At 33.4% G+C, this 20575-nt stretch overlaps 1 protein-coding gene across 9 annotated transcripts in view; it reads left to right on the forward strand.

Moving 5' to 3' along the window:
- LOC149816775 (uncharacterized) overlaps nt 1-8847 on the forward strand; it is a 65986-nt gene extending 57139 nt beyond the window's left edge. For 3 of the 9 annotated variants that reach the window (XM_089986835.1, XM_089986840.1, XM_089986841.1), the window contains 2 exons: nt 1912-1992; nt 2368-2809. In XM_089986835.1, coding sequence (XP_089842961.1) covers nt 1912-1992; nt 2368-2469 — 183 coding nt within the window. In that variant the 3' untranslated portion in view covers nt 2470-2809. Of the gene's footprint in view, nt 1-1911; nt 1993-2367; nt 2810-3278; nt 3547-6517; nt 6615-8421; nt 8492-8607 lie in introns of those variants that run through there. The other 6 variants (XR_016427586.1, XR_016427587.1, XM_089986836.1 and 3 more) reach the window with 6 other exon arrangements.
- Nucleotides 8848-20575: the final 11728 nt, after the last annotated feature.

Here is a 20575-nt window from a genome sequence, read left to right on the forward strand (position 1 = left end):
CTTGTGGGCGTGGGGTGTCCCTTGTGTCCCCGACATTAGATGTGGAGGTCTAATGTTCCGATGGATGGTGCTGTTTCCTGATATCGGTCGAGGGCTAAGTTGGAACCCAGTAATAAAATACAAATTGTTTGTTAAGCTACCCTGAGAACCTACTTGACCTCGGGGTTTGTACCCGTTTGGTGTATCCGTGGGCCACGGTAATTAAAAAGAGGAACTTAAGGATGTGTGCATCTAATAGGGCATGCATATGGAAAGATGGAACTTAAATGAAAGATAACAGAAGAAATCATGCATTGCACATAATCATGCATTTTTCTGTTATGCATTAGATCATGCATGTTTGAATCATTCTTGATATCATGACATCATTCGGTGGTAGCATATGATTTACTTTGTGAAATCATGCTGAAAGGTTTGATTATTTATTTATTGATATATGACACTGCTTTAATGTTCTTGACTGGTGAGTATATGCAATTATTGGTAGTTATGAATATTTAAATGTTGCAAATTTTTTATCTGTACTGACTCAACTCACTGCATGAAATCTTATCCATGTTCTTTCTCTCACATGTTTTCTTTAGAAGTAGCTGTGCTCAGAATTTCGGTTCTAACACCCTACTTTGTTGGTTTTTCACAGGAAATGGTGAACAGTGAAGTTGGACATGCATCTGGGGATGGATGAGTTATACTTGGGCTTGTCAGCTTCAGTAGAGGACATAATGGCTCTTTCTTTTGTCTTTCAGTTCTTTTAATCTCTGCAATTGTCACTTTACTTTCAGTTGAAGAAAACCTTGTCTTTGAAATTTTCTTACTCATTAATAAAAGAGTTTTAGTTGGTAGATATGGATGATAATTACAACTTCATTTGTGGTGGATGGGCTATCCAATGGAAAGTGGAACTGTGAGGACCCCAGATCTCTGGGAAGGTTTCCGCAACTCTTAAAAAAAAAAAAAATATTCCGCATTTTTAAAGGGTATGAGTTGGGGTCGTTACAATAGATCAAGCTTTTGTTCATGCTCCATCTTAAGTAGTAAAAGAGATATTTATATAGAGAGAGAAAGATAACAAAGTAAGTGAAAGAAAATGTCTACTTAAGTCACCACGAGCACCACGAACACTTGATGATGCTTTCTCACGGTCGCCAACACTTAGTGGCCACTTTCCACAAAACCAAGATCACTATGGCTCTGATACCATGTAATGAAGTAAGCGAAAGTACAAGAACAAGAGCCACGAAGGGCATACAATAGCATAAACACAATGTGCACAAGCACAAGTCCACTATGGGACAATACAAAGACCCAACAAAGACTAAAGAGAGTACAAAATATAAAAATAATCTCTTTTGAACAATTTCTTAAGCACCAAGTATGGTGGGAACACACCCCAATATATGCAACTAAAGGAGAGTAGAGGGGGACCATTGGGAGCTCCCAATGGCACTTTACAAAAAAGATACTAAAAACAAAAAAGAAAGAAACTGTTTATTACAGTTATTACATATTGTGAAAAGACAAAAATTACATATATTTTAACAATTATCTGTGAAGCTAGTACAAGTTTTACAGTAGAACTTGGCTGTTGCTGCAATGACCACTTCCTGCATGCAGCATGTGCCACATTTATGCGCTATTATTTTGAATTTCTTTTCTTTTTTGGAGGCTTTGTGAATGCTAATTGCATGCTCCATGGTGCTTCTTTCATTTCTATAATTGTATCTAAATATCATTATTTTGCTACCCTTTTTACTGCCGAATCTTCTTCTGTATCATGGATAGCCACCTTCTGCTATTTGTTATGTATAGATGAACTTAAACCGTTCCTTGAGTTTGTGTTGATCCTGAAGGTTTACTTTGGTTTCCTTGCTGTGAGATATCGTGTTCACAAGTCTTACTTTGTCCTGTCAGGTCATGAGTAAGGACTCAAATCTACGTTCGTTTTTCCATGAGTTGGTTGGGCGCATCAACAATGAAATTCATGGATTTGAGGTTTGATGAATGTTACATATGGTTATTTTGCGAGACATTATTTGCTTGGTTTTGAAAACTCAGTCTTCTTTCTAGCAAGCCTGAAAACGAGGCATGTTGCCCTCAATATATACATAGAGCAGTTGGTTGCATGATTTCTGCTCAGTTGGTATCAAAACTGTCAAGGTGGATTGTATACCCTGATCAGTAAATGGACCATGGTCTAGTAATTTGCATTTGAACATTATACATGCATTTGGTTGATTTGGGGCCTTGGAAATGTTAAGATTTGAATGTGAGGGTTCACTTGTTTGCGTGCTTGGCAGTCTGCAGACATGCCATCACATACATTATGGGAGTAGTCCCCTGATAATCGGTTTACTGTTTGCTTATCAGGCTGTGGTTTCTGAGCTTTGGTATGTTGAAGAATTTGATGTTCTGGCCCTTGCTCTGAATGGAAGGATCAAAGCTCATAGGTTTCCTTTTGGCTGCTCGTGAAATTGACCCTCTGGTGAAGGTTTGCCTTTCATAATTCATTTGGATGTACAGTCTACTATGCTGAGTCATGCTTCTTTGCAACCACTGGAGGAATATGCTGGCTTTAGGCTTCATCTACGTGTTTGGCAGGAATGCTCCTGATATTCAAAAAGAAGGATTTCGGTGCAGATTAATATGCATTCAGAAGTCGCCTGGTGTCTGTTTTGTAGAAAACATCCAGTGCATTATTATATTTGGATAAAGTTTTCTTTGTAGAACCACGGGGTTCACTGTTTACATTCTCAGGAAGTAGGATAAATCACTGGCAAATTTCCTTTCTAAATAAAGTTTGGTACACAAATTCCATAGGGCACGTTTGCAGTGCCCTATGATTCTTGGATTTTTGTCAGCTTCCTGTGATTGCAAATCACAATCACAGCACTTTCTCATATTCGATGAAACATGAGAAAATGCAAAGTTATGATTGTGATTCTCACTTGAGGATGCTTTGAATTCTATGAAAGTTGGCACAAAACTGGCCTTGTGACCAAGAACCGTGGCTTTGGATTCTCAACTGTGTTTGCTCATCCACCTGTGACGAAAGCAAAGGTGCCCTTAGAGTAGATGCAGTTTTTACATTATGCATCAAGTTTTCTATATGAGATTCATCATTCTACAAATCTTATGTGTTGGTTAATGTTTCTTCCCCTAAATCCCTAAGATTGGATTAGGGGTAATAGGCTATTCTTTCTCATGGGAATAAATGATATTAGCAGGTGGTACATGTTGTTTCAGATCTAGTTAGATATTCTTTGTTTTTTTTTTGATAGGCAAGCTGCGGGATAACCCAAGCACCCCCGGAGGACAGAGTGCCTTACTGTTGGAGACGCACGTTCCACATGGTCGTGTGGAGGATCTGGCAGATTTGGAATTCAATTTGCCATGAGGAGCAGACTTACTCGATTATCAAATTTTGCAGGCAGACTTGGTCGGCTTGTGAGGAGAATTACCTCAAACACCCCTGGCCTGTGATCTGTGCAGATGGGTCCTCAGCTGGTCCTGCACAAGTATTACAAGGGGACTGGCCTCCGAGGGGGATGGGGGAATGAGATATTCAGATAAGTGTAATGTGGACTCATGGAGGGATTAAGGTGACCTACTCCCTCCGTAGTAGGAGAGGGGACTGTGTTTCAGCTGGGGTTACGTTGTGTCCTGACCTCCTCATCTTCCTAGTGCTGGATGATACTTTGGGTGAAATGGGGGATGGGGAAGGGCCAAATATCTCTGACTGTTACCACTTCCCCATGGAAGAATTGGATACATGCTGGGCAGGAAGGCATCAAAGTTTATCGAAAAATGACCGTATTGTATGGGTAATCTGACGTGATTTTCTACTATAATTTTTTATATTCTTTCGATGTCCAAAATCACAAATATCCGACATCGTTAGGATACTTTTACCCTTTGCAACTGCGAATTTAGGTCTTTTTGTGATAAAATTGTATCATTTGCCGGCTATCTTCAACACCTACTTAAATAAATTTACAATCAGAGGTTTTTTATGCAAATTTTAACCTCAAGAACACACATAAATTTATTTGTGAAATCTTAGTGAAATTGAAATCACCAAAATTGCAAATATCATACTCTTTCACATATAATAAAATTTTGTGAAAAACCTCTCACAAATAACAAATGTTTTGCATATATCTTGAAATCACAAAATTTTATGTGTGAAACTCTACTTCAAGGGAACCAATAAAATCGCAAATATGTTACTTAGATATTTGTAAAAATTTTATTATATGCGATGAATTATATATATATATATATATATATATATATATATATATATATATATATATATATATGGCTTTTTCTAGGGTTTTTTTTTTCGTTTGTGTCTGCAAAGAACTTTTTTATAGAACCCTTGCGGTGATTCCTATATCCATAGGGGGTCGTGGTATCATCCATGTGATCGTCTTTCTCATCTACAGGTTCGAAATGTGAGTTTCATACAATATATACTTGCATATCCCTATGCATATCTTCGAGAAGGTTGTTGTATCATCCTTGTGATCGACTTTCGTTTAGGGTTTACTATGTTTACTATTTTTTTTATAAAAATATATATTGTTGTAGATGAATTATGAATGACATGCATTTGTGAATAACACTTGAATTAAAAAGACATAGTAAACGCTTGTCCTTTAGTTAATATTTATTGTTCTTTGTGTTGGTGTAATGGGGCTAGGGTTCATTGTACACAAGCATTAAAAGGGTTAAAGCACACTATCATGGTTGTTATAGGCAGTCAATTATGATATCTGAAAGGGTTAAAGTACACTATCGTAGGTTTGATTACACTAATTGAAAATCTATAATGGTATCCAAAAATATTACCTTTAAAAAATTTATGGCTTTGATATCTCATAAAAGCAGATATGCGGCTTTGACCTTTTGATATAGTTATTCTTCAAACAACAAAAAAATGTGGATAGATGTGGAGGTTGATGATGTAAAATTTATGTTATTTAGTAGTGATGTTTACTTAGAAGTATGTAAAGTTAATGAATGAGCAGTTAAACAAGAAGTTGATCAATGAAATGATGTGAATCTCATGAAGGATGTGCATTTATATTAGGCACCATCTATCGATCTGAGTCCCTTATTAATTATTCAATTGTATCAAACTGTGGAAGATATTGATGTTGTACATAATTAACATATCATTGCAAAGAATATGAAACCACATGGGCAAAAAAATATCAGTGATCTTCATCACAATAATTTGAATGACATGCAACCTTTTTGGGCATACGACAATGTTAGGTACAAGTTATAATTTTCATGTAATTTATGGTTGAGATGTAGTTGTGATGATGAATGTGATATTTTGATGGTTAATATTGAATATTAGAAATGTAGGAATGATGCATGCATGGAAGCAAATGAAGCGATAAATTCAATGAATTTTGATGTAGATGGTGCGATCAAATAGTCAGTTAATGATAGCAGCGATCATGTTGACAATGCAGAATCAGATGATATCGATGATGATGAGTATACCATGGCATTAGAGAATATAAATTCTTTGTTCTCGTTTAATGAATTCTTATACAATGAAGAGCAATTAAAAATCATTGAAGTAAAGACATCTGATTTGTATGAGCAATTGCATAATGAAAGGCTTAATGATTGTGAACAATTCTAATGGCTATCAACACACTCAAACAATCGAGACCTTGCTTTGGGTAAAAGGTTTAATAATCTCCAATACTGTCATGAGTTTTTAAAAGATTATGTGATCAAGAATAACTATAAAGAAAAATTCTTAAAGAGTTGTAATAACAAAGTCATTGTCGTATGCACAAGGAAGAACACTCATATGACAGTTAATTGCCCTTGGAAGATCCACTGCATAAAGGTATGCACATCAAACTTCTTTTAAGTGAAGAGGTATGATAATGAGCATGCATGTGGTGGATCACTGGGCAACTTTTTTAGTGTAGAAAGTGTCTTTCAAGTGTTATTCACAAATGCATGTATGATAACCCAAAGATAACTTCAAGAGAAATTATAAATGACATCAATCGTGAGGAAGGTGTGAAGGTTACTTAAAAATAAGCATGGCATGGACGAGAACACACTAAGGCTGCATTATATACTTCATTCAAATAGTCCTTCAAGATACTTCCCACCTATTTGGATCATCTGATGAATACTAACTGAGGATTGCTAAGGTATATTCTTCCTGATAGTAGATAATGTCTCATACATCTTTTCACTTACTCTTATAGTTGTCTATCCACCAAAAGTGGTTCACAAAGGAGGGTGACCTAAAGTTAATAGACGGAGAACGAAACACAAGGATGTTGTGCCATATAAGTGCAGTGTAGGTGGTAAGGTTGGCTACAATAGGCAGCACCATGAATAACAATATGTACATATATTCATTATTGTTTAATGAATTGCTTCTTTGTGTGCATCTCCAGTGTTTTTTAATTAATTGCTTCTTTATGTGTATCCAGTGTTTTTTGATTAATTGTTTCTTTATGTGTATATCTAGGTAGTTCTACATGTATGGTTGTACACGTTCTTACAAAAGAAAGGGATTCAAAGAACCCAGAGTTTTGAAGAGCAAAGAACATCCGATCGGACATAAGGTATAAGCAATATACTGAATCATGTGTGTATATTTGATATTAATCGTATACAATTTATTTTGTTGTTAAGAACAGGTTAATAAAAAAAAAGCTATAGAAGAGAATACCCCAGAGTTGAAAGAGTATGAGTTTGACAAATAAACTCTATTGGCAAGTGACATAAGTGTTAGTTTTGTATGTTAATTTATTTATTTTTTGTTATATTTGCACATAATTTTATTTTTTCATTTGTTACCATACTAGATTTACTATATAGCATGTAGCATGATTTGTAGAAAGAATCAAAGTGGCTCACAACAAGGACAGGAAAAGAGACAACTTGCCACAGACCTTTTATATTACCTTGTATTTGTCTGAGTTATAAAAGTAATGTTTATATTGTTTTACTACCGATTAATAAAAACTAACTAGTAAACCTTGCCTATTCACAATAAATGGTCGCAACTAAAGAGCAACAAGGTGTGGAAACTGACTGCTTTAGAGCAACGACTTGCCATATTATTTTTTTGATGCTGACAATGTATGTTTTTACACAACTTTGCATACTTACAAATAAATTTTTGCACAATCTAGATTTATGTTGCAACTCTTAATTCCTTTTAACTAGGGCAACAAGCACTAAGTTCTTTGGAAAATATACATGAAGAAAAAAGACTTCATGTTGTACAATTCTTCGTCAAACACATATTTAGCAGATAAAAATCTCAAACAAATAGTACAATAACATAACTAACTCATTAATGTGTTTTTTTGTGTATGTTTGTTATCTTCTTTTCATGCATATGTGTTGCAGCTTTTTTTTTTGCCCAACCTAGGTTCAACTATTACAAAGATTGGACGATGTAGCGGATGAAGGGTATTCCTCAACAAGAGAATGAGTAATTACTTTGCATTTATTTATTAACTCATTTTGTATATGTACATGTTTTTCATATAGTCGTATAATACTGAATATGTTTGATTTAATAGATTCTAAATTTGTTATTTGCATACTAAAATGAAAGGGCACGAACTGACAGCAAGAGCGTTCTACAAAAAAATGCACACCCATTTAGATCGCACGAGATTCATCTGCAGTGAAGCAAAAGAAACCTTTATAAGTAACTCACAATTTGTAGTAGCAAAGCAGAAGCCACATTCATTCATTCAATTTTGTATATTATAATTAGTTACTGATAACCAAATATTAACGTTATGCAAAACAAGCTACACTCTGTAGAGGTTGAAAGTGATAAAACATGTTCTTCACAAGGAGGCTCATTGATGTCGCAGCGAGACGTCTTTGCCAAAGTCTTCGAGGAGCGGTCTGGACATGTAAGAGGGACGTGTGCATTTGTTATTTCATCCAAAGGCAAAGCCTGTATTTCAGCACTATCTTCTTAGCTCTAATAATTAAGAGAATAACAAAGGATGGACCGAGAAGAATGAGAGCGAGAGAGAAAAGAATGGGAGCGAGAGAGAGAAGAACAGGAGCGTCTCATTCAACAACTGGAGCTAGAGAGAGAGAAATTTAGGAAGCTCAAAGAGCAGATATAGAACTTCATAGATTCTTTCAAAAAGAACCCCCTCATCCTAGATCTCTCTTATTTGTTGGATGAACATGACATAGTTTTTAGTGTCATATTATATTCTAAGAAAACATTTATATTTATATCTTTTTTTTCTGTTTGGCTTGTATTCATTTTTACCATACTAATTATATATATATATATATATATATATATTTATATATATTTATTGAATTGAAATTGATATCCTCTTGAATGTGAAAAGATGATTTGTCAATATTATCTTTATGCTTTTCCAGATTCTCATGGAATTGCAGGAAAAGCTGAAAGCATTATTGAGCCTTCAATTGTAATGCAATTAAAATATCTGTAAGTTATCAGACTCTCATATTGCTATCATCATCATTAACATTATTATAATTATTTTTTTATAGTTTTTTTTTAATTATGATATTGTACTCATTCTTGAAGTGTGTTTGTCGCAGGTTTGGAAATGATGTAGGGGATGTATGTTTGTTTTTTGAAGTGTATTTAGGAGAGGGGGTTGGAGAGGATGTATGTTTATTTTTTGAAGTGTGTTTGTTGCAGGTTTGAGAAGGATGTAGGGGAGGGGGTTGGAGAGGATGTACATTTATTTTTTTAAGTGTGTTTTTTGTAGAATATGTTTATACTTTAATGTATGTTTCAGGATGTATAAACAATAGTGTATGTTTATATTTGAATTGATGTTTGAAGTGTATGTTTATATTTGAATGAATGTATGTTTGAGGGATGTATGCTTGAGGGGATGCATGTTTGAGGATGTTAGAGAAGTGTATGTTTATATTTGAATTGATGTTTAAAGTGTATGTTTATATTTGAATGGATGTATGTTTGAGGATGTTTGAAGTGTATATTTGAATGTTTATATTTGAATGAATGTCATTTTGTTTAATGTAATATAAAAAAATTTAAAACTAATATAAAAAATTTATTGTTGCAGGTTTAAGGCTTATAATAACGACATTCTTGTATCAATGTTATCATCCTTAACCCTATGTCGCCATTACAACCTATAATGGTGACATAATTGTCGCCGTTATAGCCTATAATAGAGACTTAATTGTCGACTATGTCAGCGAGTTATAGTCCCCATTACAGGCTATAACAGTGAGACAAAAATGTTGTCGACATAGGGTGGGTCGCCGCTATTGGTGTTCCTAGTTATGGAAAAATTCTTTGTCGATGTTGGGTATATCGTTATTACTCAACTAAGGCAAAAAAAATACGATTTTTTGTTGTTGCCCTTATAGACCTATAACAACGATAAATAGGGCAATAGCGGCAAAAAAATTTACCACTATTTATTGTCATCCTTGTAGTTCTCTTATAAATATCATGTCAACCTTCAAAAGACTAAAATCTAACTAAGGAGATTTGCATAATATTTGCTGCACATCTTGACTCTCGAACAAATATCTTGCAAACTTTTAAAAGATTAAAATCCAAGTAAAGAGAATTGCACAAACCTCTTGACCTTTGCATAAATATCATGTGAACCTTCGAAAGACTAAATATTTTGTGCAGACTTCTTGACCTTCGCACAAATATTTTGTGAGCCTCTGAAAGACTAAAATTCAAGGAGATTCATATGAGATTTGTGCGAACCTCTTGACTTTCACACCAATATCTTGTGAACATTTAAAAAACAAATATCAAACTAAGGAGATTCCAATGATATTTGCATTAAAATCTTGTCATTCGCACAAATATCTTGTGAACATTCAAAAGACTAACATCTAACTAATGAGATTTGCATGAAACTTTTGACCTTTGCACAGATATCTTGTAAACCTCTGAAGGAGATTGGTATGATATTTGCATAGGCCTCCTAACCTTCATATAAATTTCTTGTGAACCTTCGAAAAACTAAGAATTCAACGAAGGAGATTCACATGTAATTTGTGTGGACCTTCTGACTTTCACACGAATATCTTGTAAACATCCAACAAGTGTTGTACCTATAGTGAGATTGACTACAATAAATGTTTTAGTACTTAGTTGGATTTGTGCAATGGTTCACAAGATATTTGTGCGAAAGTCAAAAGGTCCACACAAATATCATGTGAATCTCTCTAGTTGGATTTTAGTCTTTCAAAGGTTCACAAGATATTTGTATCAAAGTTAGGAGGTTCACACAAATATCATGTGAATTTTCTTAGTTGAATTTTAAACTTTCAAAGGCTTGCAAGATACTTGTGCAAAGGTTGTCCAAAGGTCAGGAGGTACACAAAAAAATCAAACAAAACTCCTTAATTGGATTTTAATCTTTCGAAGGTTCGCAAGATACTTATGCAAAAGTCAGAAGATCTGCGCAAATATCATGTGAATCTCCTTAGTTGAATTTTAATCTTTCAGGGGTTCACAAGATACTTGTACAAAAGTTAGGAGGTCCATGCAAATATCATGTGAATTTCCTTAGTTGGATTTTAGTCTTTTGGAGGTTCACAAGATATTTGTGCAAAGGTCAGGAGTTCCACACAAATATCATGTAAATCTCCTAAGTTGGATTTTAACTTTTTAGAGGTTCACAAGATACTTTTATAAAGGTTGGGAAGTTCGAGCAAATATCATGCAAATCTCTTTAGTTGGATTTTAATCCTTTGGAGGTTCACAAGATCTTTCTGTGAAGGTAAGGAGGTCCTTATGAATCTTATGCAAATCTCGTTAATTGGATCTTACTCTTGTGGAGGTCCGCAAGATGTTTGTGTGAAGGGAGGTTCGCTCAAATATTATGCGTATCTTTTTAGTTGGGTTTTTAGACTTTTGGAAGTTCACAGGATATTTGTGTGAAGGTCAAGTGGTTTGAAATATTACATGCGAAGGATAAAATGATCCTAAATAAGTTTGGAATTAGTGAGTTTGGATATATAATTTTTTTTGATATATTTCTTGGTATTTGCAAAAACATGCCAAATTTTGAGGATAGTACTGCCATTTTCCATATAGGTTTTGATAGTGAATAAAGGTGTTAGTGTCTTTTTAGTCACTCCCAAGGGCTCCCAAGTCTTTTTGGTCATCACTCCCAAGGGCTGCTAGGTCTTTTTTGTCATAAAAAAAAGAATTTAGTTTCAAACTTGAAGGAATTTTATGCATTTGTGAGCTCTCTTCAATTGTTCATGCATTGGCAATCATAAAGAGGATTTTTTTGGGCTACGAGGATGAAACTGGTACCATCACATTCCTTAAAGATGAAGTTATTGAAACTCACTAGCCAGCTAACTAACTTTTTGTTCCAACTTTAACGTACTTTTAGAGTTAATCCACTGAGTGCCCATCCATTGAATGGCATGTCTTCAACATCTTATATTCAGTTGATAATCCATATTTTTATGGAGAATTCAAATTCGAAAAATGACCACATTGTACGACAAATTTGATGTGTTTTCCTAAATGCCTCACAAAATTTGAAATTTGCCCAATATCCAATTTTACAGTTTCTTAACTTTTTAGGACTATTTTATCCTTAGCACAAGTGAATCTCTTGATTTCACTAAATCATACTAAAAATGAAATTCACATGATATTCTTATATCAATCACAATTTTTGCACAAATAGTATGAATATCATGATTGCTTGCGAAAATCTCTTACAAATTTCATTAAGAGATTTACATTGGCATTTGCAAAAGTCTGCCCTTTGTTGCGGAATTCATAAAAAGTTAACAAAATTCACAAACTTTTGCATGTTGTGACTTATAGCAATGCAAAAAAAAAAATTAGCATGCGAATTTATGTGTATATATAGGCGATTAGAGTGTGTATTTCATTAAGAGTTTCACGTTGGTGGTTGCAAAAGGCTACTTTTAATGCAAAATTCTTGAAAAGTTGTAGAATTCATGGACTTTCGTATGCTATCAACTTTAAGTGATGCAAGATTTTATTTTAGCATGTGAATTTACCTATATATAGCTGTGGTAATATACTCAACCCCATTCCTGCCTGACCCGTACCCAACGAGATGGTTTTTTGAAAATCTGACCTTACAGATGTGTTTTGCATGATCGATTCACTAGAAATCAACTCTTGGATCATGTATTTTGAATGAAAAAAATGGTTTTTGGAGCTTCAAAAGTTTAAAAAAATTATAGACCATTGATTTTGGAGCCTTATAAAAACCTATCCACGCATCAAAATCAAATGATCCAAAACTGAATTCCTATGAAAATAAGCACGTAGAACATATCTGTAAGGTTTGAATTTTGAAAAAATATTAATTTTTTTAAAAAAAAACTCTGGTATGGGTCGGGCATGGATGGAGTTGGGTAGATTCCCATTTTCCAATATATATATATATATATATATATATATATATATATATATATATATATATATATAAGCATTCATGTTCGTTTTTCTTTTGTATGTGGAAAGAGAGGTAATCCTTTTTTCTCTAGAACCCTAACCCTTTTCTATGTACCTTTATAATGATTCATGTAAAAGTTTTTTTGCTCCATTCCATTGCTCATTGTCTTGCACCATTAGTTTTTTTTCTTTATTTTAGCAATTATCAATGTTTCTGAACTTTTTTATTTTTATGTAGATATGAGCAATTAATAGCCTTATAGTGTTTTTGTTTGGTTGTTGTTGATGTATTATGTATGTTTTTCTATTGTGAATGTTTTATTTATGTAACCCTATGTGTAGTTGTGAAATATACTTTGGATATTTTATCCACCCCTTTGGAGGGGGTCATAGTGTTGCAGGTGCCTCTATATAACTGTCATCGGTGTTTTGAGTACCTAAAAGTGTGCATCACTTGCTCCTTCACTTGTTGAATCACATCATTTGTTGCCACTTGCAAGGCTTTGGCAACTCCTTTTAAAATTTCTTATATTTGTTTGCTTGTCCTATACTTTTTTATGGTTTTGTCTTAGTGTATTGGGGCTAGGGTTGACTGTTCATTTAAATAGATGTTGTTGGAGTTAATTGTGCACAAACATTAAATATGAGTTATGGGGTTATTGTGGGTTGTTGGTTTTATGAGTGGTTGTTGTTAACTAAATGATATGTTGTGTGGTTGGTATAGAAAGTTGTGATGACTTCTGAAAGGTTAAGATATTTTATTGTAGCACTTATCAACCTATTTGGAGATCTATATTGGTCTCTAAAAATAGTAGTTATAAGGAATTTGTAGCATTGATGTATGGTAAAATTAGATATGCGAAAGATTCAATGATCCTCCAATATAAGTGTTATATAAAATTAGATGACCTACATATATAGATACATGTCTTGGACGATGATGATATAGAATCAATGTTATATAGTAGTGATGTTTACTTAGTTGCTAGTAAAGCTATAAGTGCTAGTAAAGGTAATCGAGAAGTCATTGTTTGTAAAGTTAAACAAGAAGTTGTTGGTTGCAAAGTTATACAAGAAGTAGTCAAAAGTAATGTACAAGAAGCAATCATAAGCGATGCACAAGAAGTTGATAGGAATCGTGTGGATAATGTGTATCTATCTCAGACACATTTATGTATTGAGTTCATCCATTTAGAGAACATCTCACTGTCTCAAACAGTTAACAATGAAAGGATCACTATAGAGGATGTGGAACCACGTGGAAAAACTAGTGTTGGTGATCTTCATCACAATAAGTTGGATGACACCCAACCTTCCAATGCAGATGACAAATCTAGGTAAAGGTTGGATTTTCTAATTTATACTTCAGTTGAAGGTGTTATTTTTACTATTAATCTTGAAAGTTGAAAATGCAAGAATATTGCATACATGAAAGCAAAGAGAGTGATATATACAATAAATTTTGATTTAGTTTGTGTAGCCGATCAATTCATTTGGGGTAGTAGCGATGACGACCACAATGAAAAATCATATGATAGCAATGATGATGACTATACCATATCAACTGAGAAGGAATCATTAACGATAAAAGAGGACCAAGACAATGATCATATGGGACAAATGATGGTGGGTGAGAACGATGCACGAATGACATTTGAGAAAGTCAAAACCTTGTTTTTCGTTTAATGCTTTCTCATTCAATAAAAAGCAATTGAAAATCATTGAAGTAGAGGCATTTGAGTTATATAATTAGTTGCACAACGAAAAACTTAATGATTGTAAATAGTTTTAGTAGCTAACAACAAACTCAAATGATGAAGAAATTGTTTGCGGTAAACGGTTTAATAAGTTTTAGCACTATCACAAGTTTTTGATATATCATATGATCAGGAATAACTATAAAGCAAAATTCATAAAGAGCTACAGTAATAGAGTTATTGTCGTATGCACGAGAATAAATACACATACTATTGTTGATTTCCCTTCAAAGTTCTACTGCACAAAGATGCACGGAGCACATTTCTTTCTAGTAAAAACATATGAAAGGGAGCATACATGTGGTGGAATAGTGGGCAACCTCATAGTAAAAAAAGTGTCTTCCAAGTAGATTTCATGTGTTATTCATAAATGCTTGCAAGATAACCTGAAGATGACTCCAAGAGAAATCATGAATGACAAGTCACGCGGAAGGTGTTGAAGTTAGTTATAAACAATCATGGCGTAGATGAGAATTGACTAGGGAGGCGATATATGGTTTATTTGAAGAGTCCTTCAGGATGTTTCTTGCCTATTGTGATCATTTGATGATGGCTAATCGAGGATCGCTAGGCGTTATCAAGACCGATCAAAAAGATCAATTTTAGTACCCATCATTATCTTAATGTCTATGCATCGATGAGTTTTTGAAAGGATGCCCTTTAGTTCTTATGGTAGACGACACATTTCTAAAAGAAAAATACATGGGTATATTATTGCGGGCACATGGTATTGATCCTATAGGTGATATTTTCTATAACATTTGCAATTGTAGATAAGTAGTCAAAAGAGTCATATACATGATTTTTGAGGCATTTGAAGGAAAAATTCTCACGCTTCAATGATGATAAATATAAAGATAAAGTAGAATTGACAGTTGTCTCATATAAACACTTAGGGCTTCAGTATGTTGTCCCCCCCACATGTCCTAGATGTCATGTTGGATTTTACATGGAGCACCTGACATAAAACTTTTCTAAGAAATTAGGTTTATCACTCAGTGCAATATAGTGGAGCACAACCTGAGTAGACATGAGACAACAATACAATTATTTTATAGAAAATATATAGGAGTAAGATGAAGCCGCATACCTGTATGTGACTGAAGAAGTGGTCGAGAAACATTGGTCTAACAATCACTTTCCAGCAAGAAGGTATGGGTGCTTAACTCCAAATATAATGAAGGGTTTTAATTCGTGGATTGTCCTCATACGTGACGAGTCCCTAGAGACTCTTATTGAGAGGCTCCATCTCATGCTGATGAAACTTTATGAGAAAAGAAAGAGTAGCAGGTAGAAAATATTAGGTGTTGTTGTGTCTAAGGTAAAAGAAAAGCTAGATAAACTTAAGAAAAAGACACAACTACTACATGTGCAAGTAGTGCAGTTTCTTTAGTGTCGGTACGAAGCCTATGACCGATCTCACCGCTATAGTGTTGATCTTAAGAAGCAGGCATGATCTTGTCAAGAGTGGCAAGTTAGCGGGATTCAATGCATATATTGTATCTCTTGCATTTTCTATGAAGGTAAGCTATCAGAGGATTATTGTGATAAGTTCTGCACAGTTGAATTATATGAAGCTATATATAATACATATTCATTCTTTTTTATGGCGGATAATGTCCCACATGTCATTCCTCCAACCCTTATTCCTATGTATCCACCAAAAGTGGGACGTAAACCAGGATGACCTAAGGTTAAGAGATGGAGAATAGAACACACAGATGTGGTGTCATACAAGTGCAGTGTATGTGGTGAGGTTAACCACACAGACAAAAACACTCATAAAGGTATGAATGAGTATTCTATGCTTTGAAAAAGTATTTAGCTAGTAGTTTTTAATTAATTGTTACTTTGTAATTTACATAGTATTTTTCAATGAATTGCTTTAATATCTTATATTTGTTGTGTATATCTTAGGCATCTCGTGAAATGTACTATGTATAAATGTGGCACAAGAAAGGCCTGTAATCTCTAGTCACCGGCCCCAACGCCACCCCCATCTCCACCCCCAAGCAAGGACTCAATTGAGGTAGCTAAGGTATAATTATTAACATCTCAATTTATGTGTGTATACAATCAATGATACTTGTATGTACGTGTTGATATTTTGTTTTCACTTTGCAATGAAAATAGGATAATGAGAATGAAGAAGGTATGCAACGACAAAAATATAGTGAAGTCCTTATGTTTGGAGAAGAAACATTGTTGGTTAATGAAGTAAGTATATCAATGTTGTTTGGTTGATTGTTTGTTATGTTTATACGCAGACTCATTTAAATCTAACATGAATGTGCCACTTATTTTGATGAAGCATCACCTAGAAACGTTCATAGAGAGACTCTAAAAGTAACACATGAAGCAAATACAAGCAGGGCGCAAATGTATACAAAACATGCAAATTTTTAACTAAATATGAGAATTTACTTCTTATATGTGAAATTTCACAAAAGGATGAAAATTTTGCATGTAAACAAAACAAATTGCATGTATACAAAACATGTAAATTTTCTCTAAATTTATGAATTTTTAACTAAATATGTAAATGTTCTATGCAAATTTGCATATATACATGCAAATTTTTTATACAAATTTATATTTATACATGTAAATTTCCTATGCAAATCCACACACACACACACACACACACACACACACACACATATATATATATATATATATATATATATATATATATATATATATATATATATATATATGTAATTTTTCTTTAAAATATATGAATTTACTACTTATGTTAAAATTTTTATCAAATATGTAATATTTTTTCTTAAAATTTTATTATTACAGAATAAATCAGTCTGTTTTACAATTTAACAATACATACTAACAGAACTTCTAAAATTTATAACTAAAAATCATCCACAAACATAACAAAACAAATACAATTTTTCTCAACTTTACATGCAAAATTATAACAAAGTATTTAAATACAACTGTGAATGAACTTTACATCTAAATAATATTCAAGTTTTTGTTCATTCTGCCAAAATTACATTCACATTTTTTATTGTCAAAATAGAATATATGGGGTACAATAAATGGTCTTTGGCAGTCTGTGTTCTGCTTACATTCGCTCCATGTGGTACGTTTAGAGTATCTCTATGAATCTTTGGGACAATGGGAGGGTGGGAAATTTAATTTATTTAATAATATCTCATACAATTTCTAGAATTTAAAATTTTATAGAGACTCATAGAAAACTCAGAAAAATACAAATCTTAGTTTATTGGAAAGGTCTGGATCTGACCTACGTTTTCTTAGTTGATAGTTTTTGCAAACTCCACTGTCTGAAGGGTCCAAAACCTCTTCAAACAGACTGTCTGTGAAGTCCAGAAGTATGTTATAGGCTGGTTTGTCTGTCTCAGTCCCGAGTTTGTGGAATAGACACCTCTAATCCGAATCCAGTGATTTCAGATTCCTTGGAAAGGCATGTGAATCACACACAACTTCCTTTTGGACCACCTTTGTTGAAAAAGAGTGCTCGGTCCCATAAAACCTATTTCCCTGAGTCCTATTCGGACTCATCTTCGTAAAAGCTTCTGCACGTGTTAAGGTCCGTTTGGATCTTGGATCATGGATCGATGTTCACTGTGTCCACATCATTTAGCCTGTTACTTTTGTAATCAAGAGTGGATAAGAATATTTGAGGCATCATCCCTTACTGCAGGACAATAAATTTTTTTTAGAGTCATTAAGGCTCAATTCATCAGTTCTAATATGGCTAGGGTACTCTCATGTCTAAGTTGGTATCTATGAAATACTCTTGAGACAATTACATCCGACAATACATTTTGGAAATGAGAAATAATGTATCTCAACTGAATGACTGAAGATTAACATTTTTGAGTTCTTCTTAGTGCATTTAATTACTTATAAAATACGAACCCTTCAAAATCTCTTACAACATACATAATGATGAGTAGTCCTTTAACTACCTTTTAACTAAGTATGTTAAAGAGGAAGTGAGAATGTATAAAGTATACATATGACTTCTCATCACACAAAGTATAAGATTAGGGCAAAGAAAAGTTTCTTCAAGAAGAAAACCTCTGGAGAGAGTTCTAACTCTCAAGTGAATATCAAATCTCATATGGGTGGTTTTTTTATAAAGTATTTCTTTTGTAAGAAAAATGGATATAAGAAGATAGATTGCATGAAGCATAAGAAATGACTCAAGAAGAAAGGTAACAAATCATTTGTTTCTCATGAGTGCAATTTAATCCATGTCTCATTGAATAGTTGGTGGATTGATTTTGGTGCCACTATACATATTGTCAACTCTTTGCAGACATTTTTCAATAAAAGAGAACCAACAGAGCATGAAAGATGCATCTTTTTAGGAAACAAGATGCATTAACATTTGAAGAACGTTGGGACTTATAGAGTTTTTTTAGAGTCTGGATTCATTTTGGATTTGATTGATACGTTTTATGTTCTATCTTATAGTTGAAACCTTATTTCAATTTCAAGACTTGATAAGTTTGGTTTTGCATTTAATTTTAAAAACTCTAAACTTATTATTATTAAAAAATCAATTCTTATAGGTTCTGCATGTGTAATGGTTTGTATTGTCTGAGAACTAAATTGTATATTCAGGAATCTTACTTTATTGAGAATACGTTGATTGACAATAAATATAGTTTGAATGTTGATCAATCATATTTGCTTTGACATCGAAGGTTAGGACATATCTAAAAAGAGAGAGTCTAAAGACTTGTGAAAGAAGGGATTTTGGGATTCCTTGACTTTAATATACAAAACCATGTGTTGACTGCATAAAGGATAAGCATACCAGTACATATAAGATGGATGTCAAGTGCAACAATATTAAATTAGAGATTGTGCATATGGATGTTTACGGGCTATTTACCCCATATTACATGTGTGAAAAGTATTTTATCACCTTTATAAACAATTACTCTTGATATATGTATCTCTATTTGTTATATGAGAAATCTAAAGTCTTTCAGGTTTTTAAGAACTTCAAGAGAGAGGTAGAGAAATAGATCAGTAAAGTTATAAAAGTAGTCAAGTCTGATAGAGGTGGAGAATAATATGGTCATTTCACTGAGATGAGATAAAAAGAAAGGTCATTAGCGTAATTTTTAGAGGAAGACATTATGCCTCAATACACCATGTTTGGTAGTACCTACCAGAATGGCATAGCTGAAAGGACAAACTGTATGCTTAAGAAGATGGTTCAAGCGATGTTAAATAACTCAACCAATCTCTTGACTTTGTGGGGTGAAGCTCTTAGGACAACAATGTATATATTAAAAAAGATTCCTATGACGGTTGTCTGAAGGACTCCTTATGAGTTATGGATAGGTGGAAAATCTTTCTTGTCATATATACGTACATGAAGACGTCAAGGTGAAACTAAATTATATAACCCACATATAAAAGCCTTTGATTATAGGACGATGAGTAGATTTTTCATTGGTTATAAAAAAAGATCAAAGGGCTTTAAGTTTTATTGTCCATATCATACATCACAAATACTAAAAATAGATAAAGCAAGATTTCTTGAATAAAGTTCTATTAGGATGAATGCATCTCAAAGTCTTATATTTGAGAAATTACAGGATTTTGTTTCTTTACGTACAAAGAAAAAAATCTCAGTTTTCTTGATCATTGTCCTTTTGGTTGATATTTGGGAAAATCTTATAAGTGACAATCAATCTCAAGTAGAACAAGTTCTTGATGAAGATATACAACTACTAGTGATATAAAAAGTTTAATTAGGTGATTTTGACTTTCAGATTCATTGAAAACATTATTGATCAGTGCATATACCTTAAGGTTAGTATGAGTAAGTTTATAATTTTGATTTTGTGTGTTGATATTCTTCTTATAACTAATGATTTGAGTGTACTATATGAGATAAAAGAATTTATTTTCTCTCATTTTGATATGAAGAACATGGGTGAGCCCGCTTATGTTCTTGAAATTGAGATCTATCGTGAAAGAACTAAGGGTGTACTCAGTCTCTCTCAGATATCCTATATCTTTAATTTTTTTAAAAGATATGGAATAGAGAATTGCTCTCTAAGTTCGACACTCATAGTAAAAAGGGATAAATTGAGCTTCAAGGACTGTCCTAAGGATGATAATGATAAGGTTCAAATGGCAAACGTCTTATATGCTTCGGCGATTGGGAGTTTGTAATATGCAAAAACCTGCACACGACTTAACATCACATGTGTTATTGGGATGCTTGGTAGATTTCAGTCTAATCCAAGCATTGCATACTGAAAGGCTGCAAAGAAGGTCATATGTTATTTGCAAGGAACAAATGATTATATGTTGACCTACAGAAATGTAGACTACT

Source organism: Nuphar pumila, chromosome 14, assembly GCF_984573655.1.
Source record: "Nuphar pumila chromosome 14, dmNupPumi1.hap1.1, whole genome shotgun sequence".
NCBI lineage: Eukaryota > Viridiplantae > Streptophyta > Magnoliopsida > Nymphaeales > Nymphaeaceae > Nuphar > Nuphar pumila.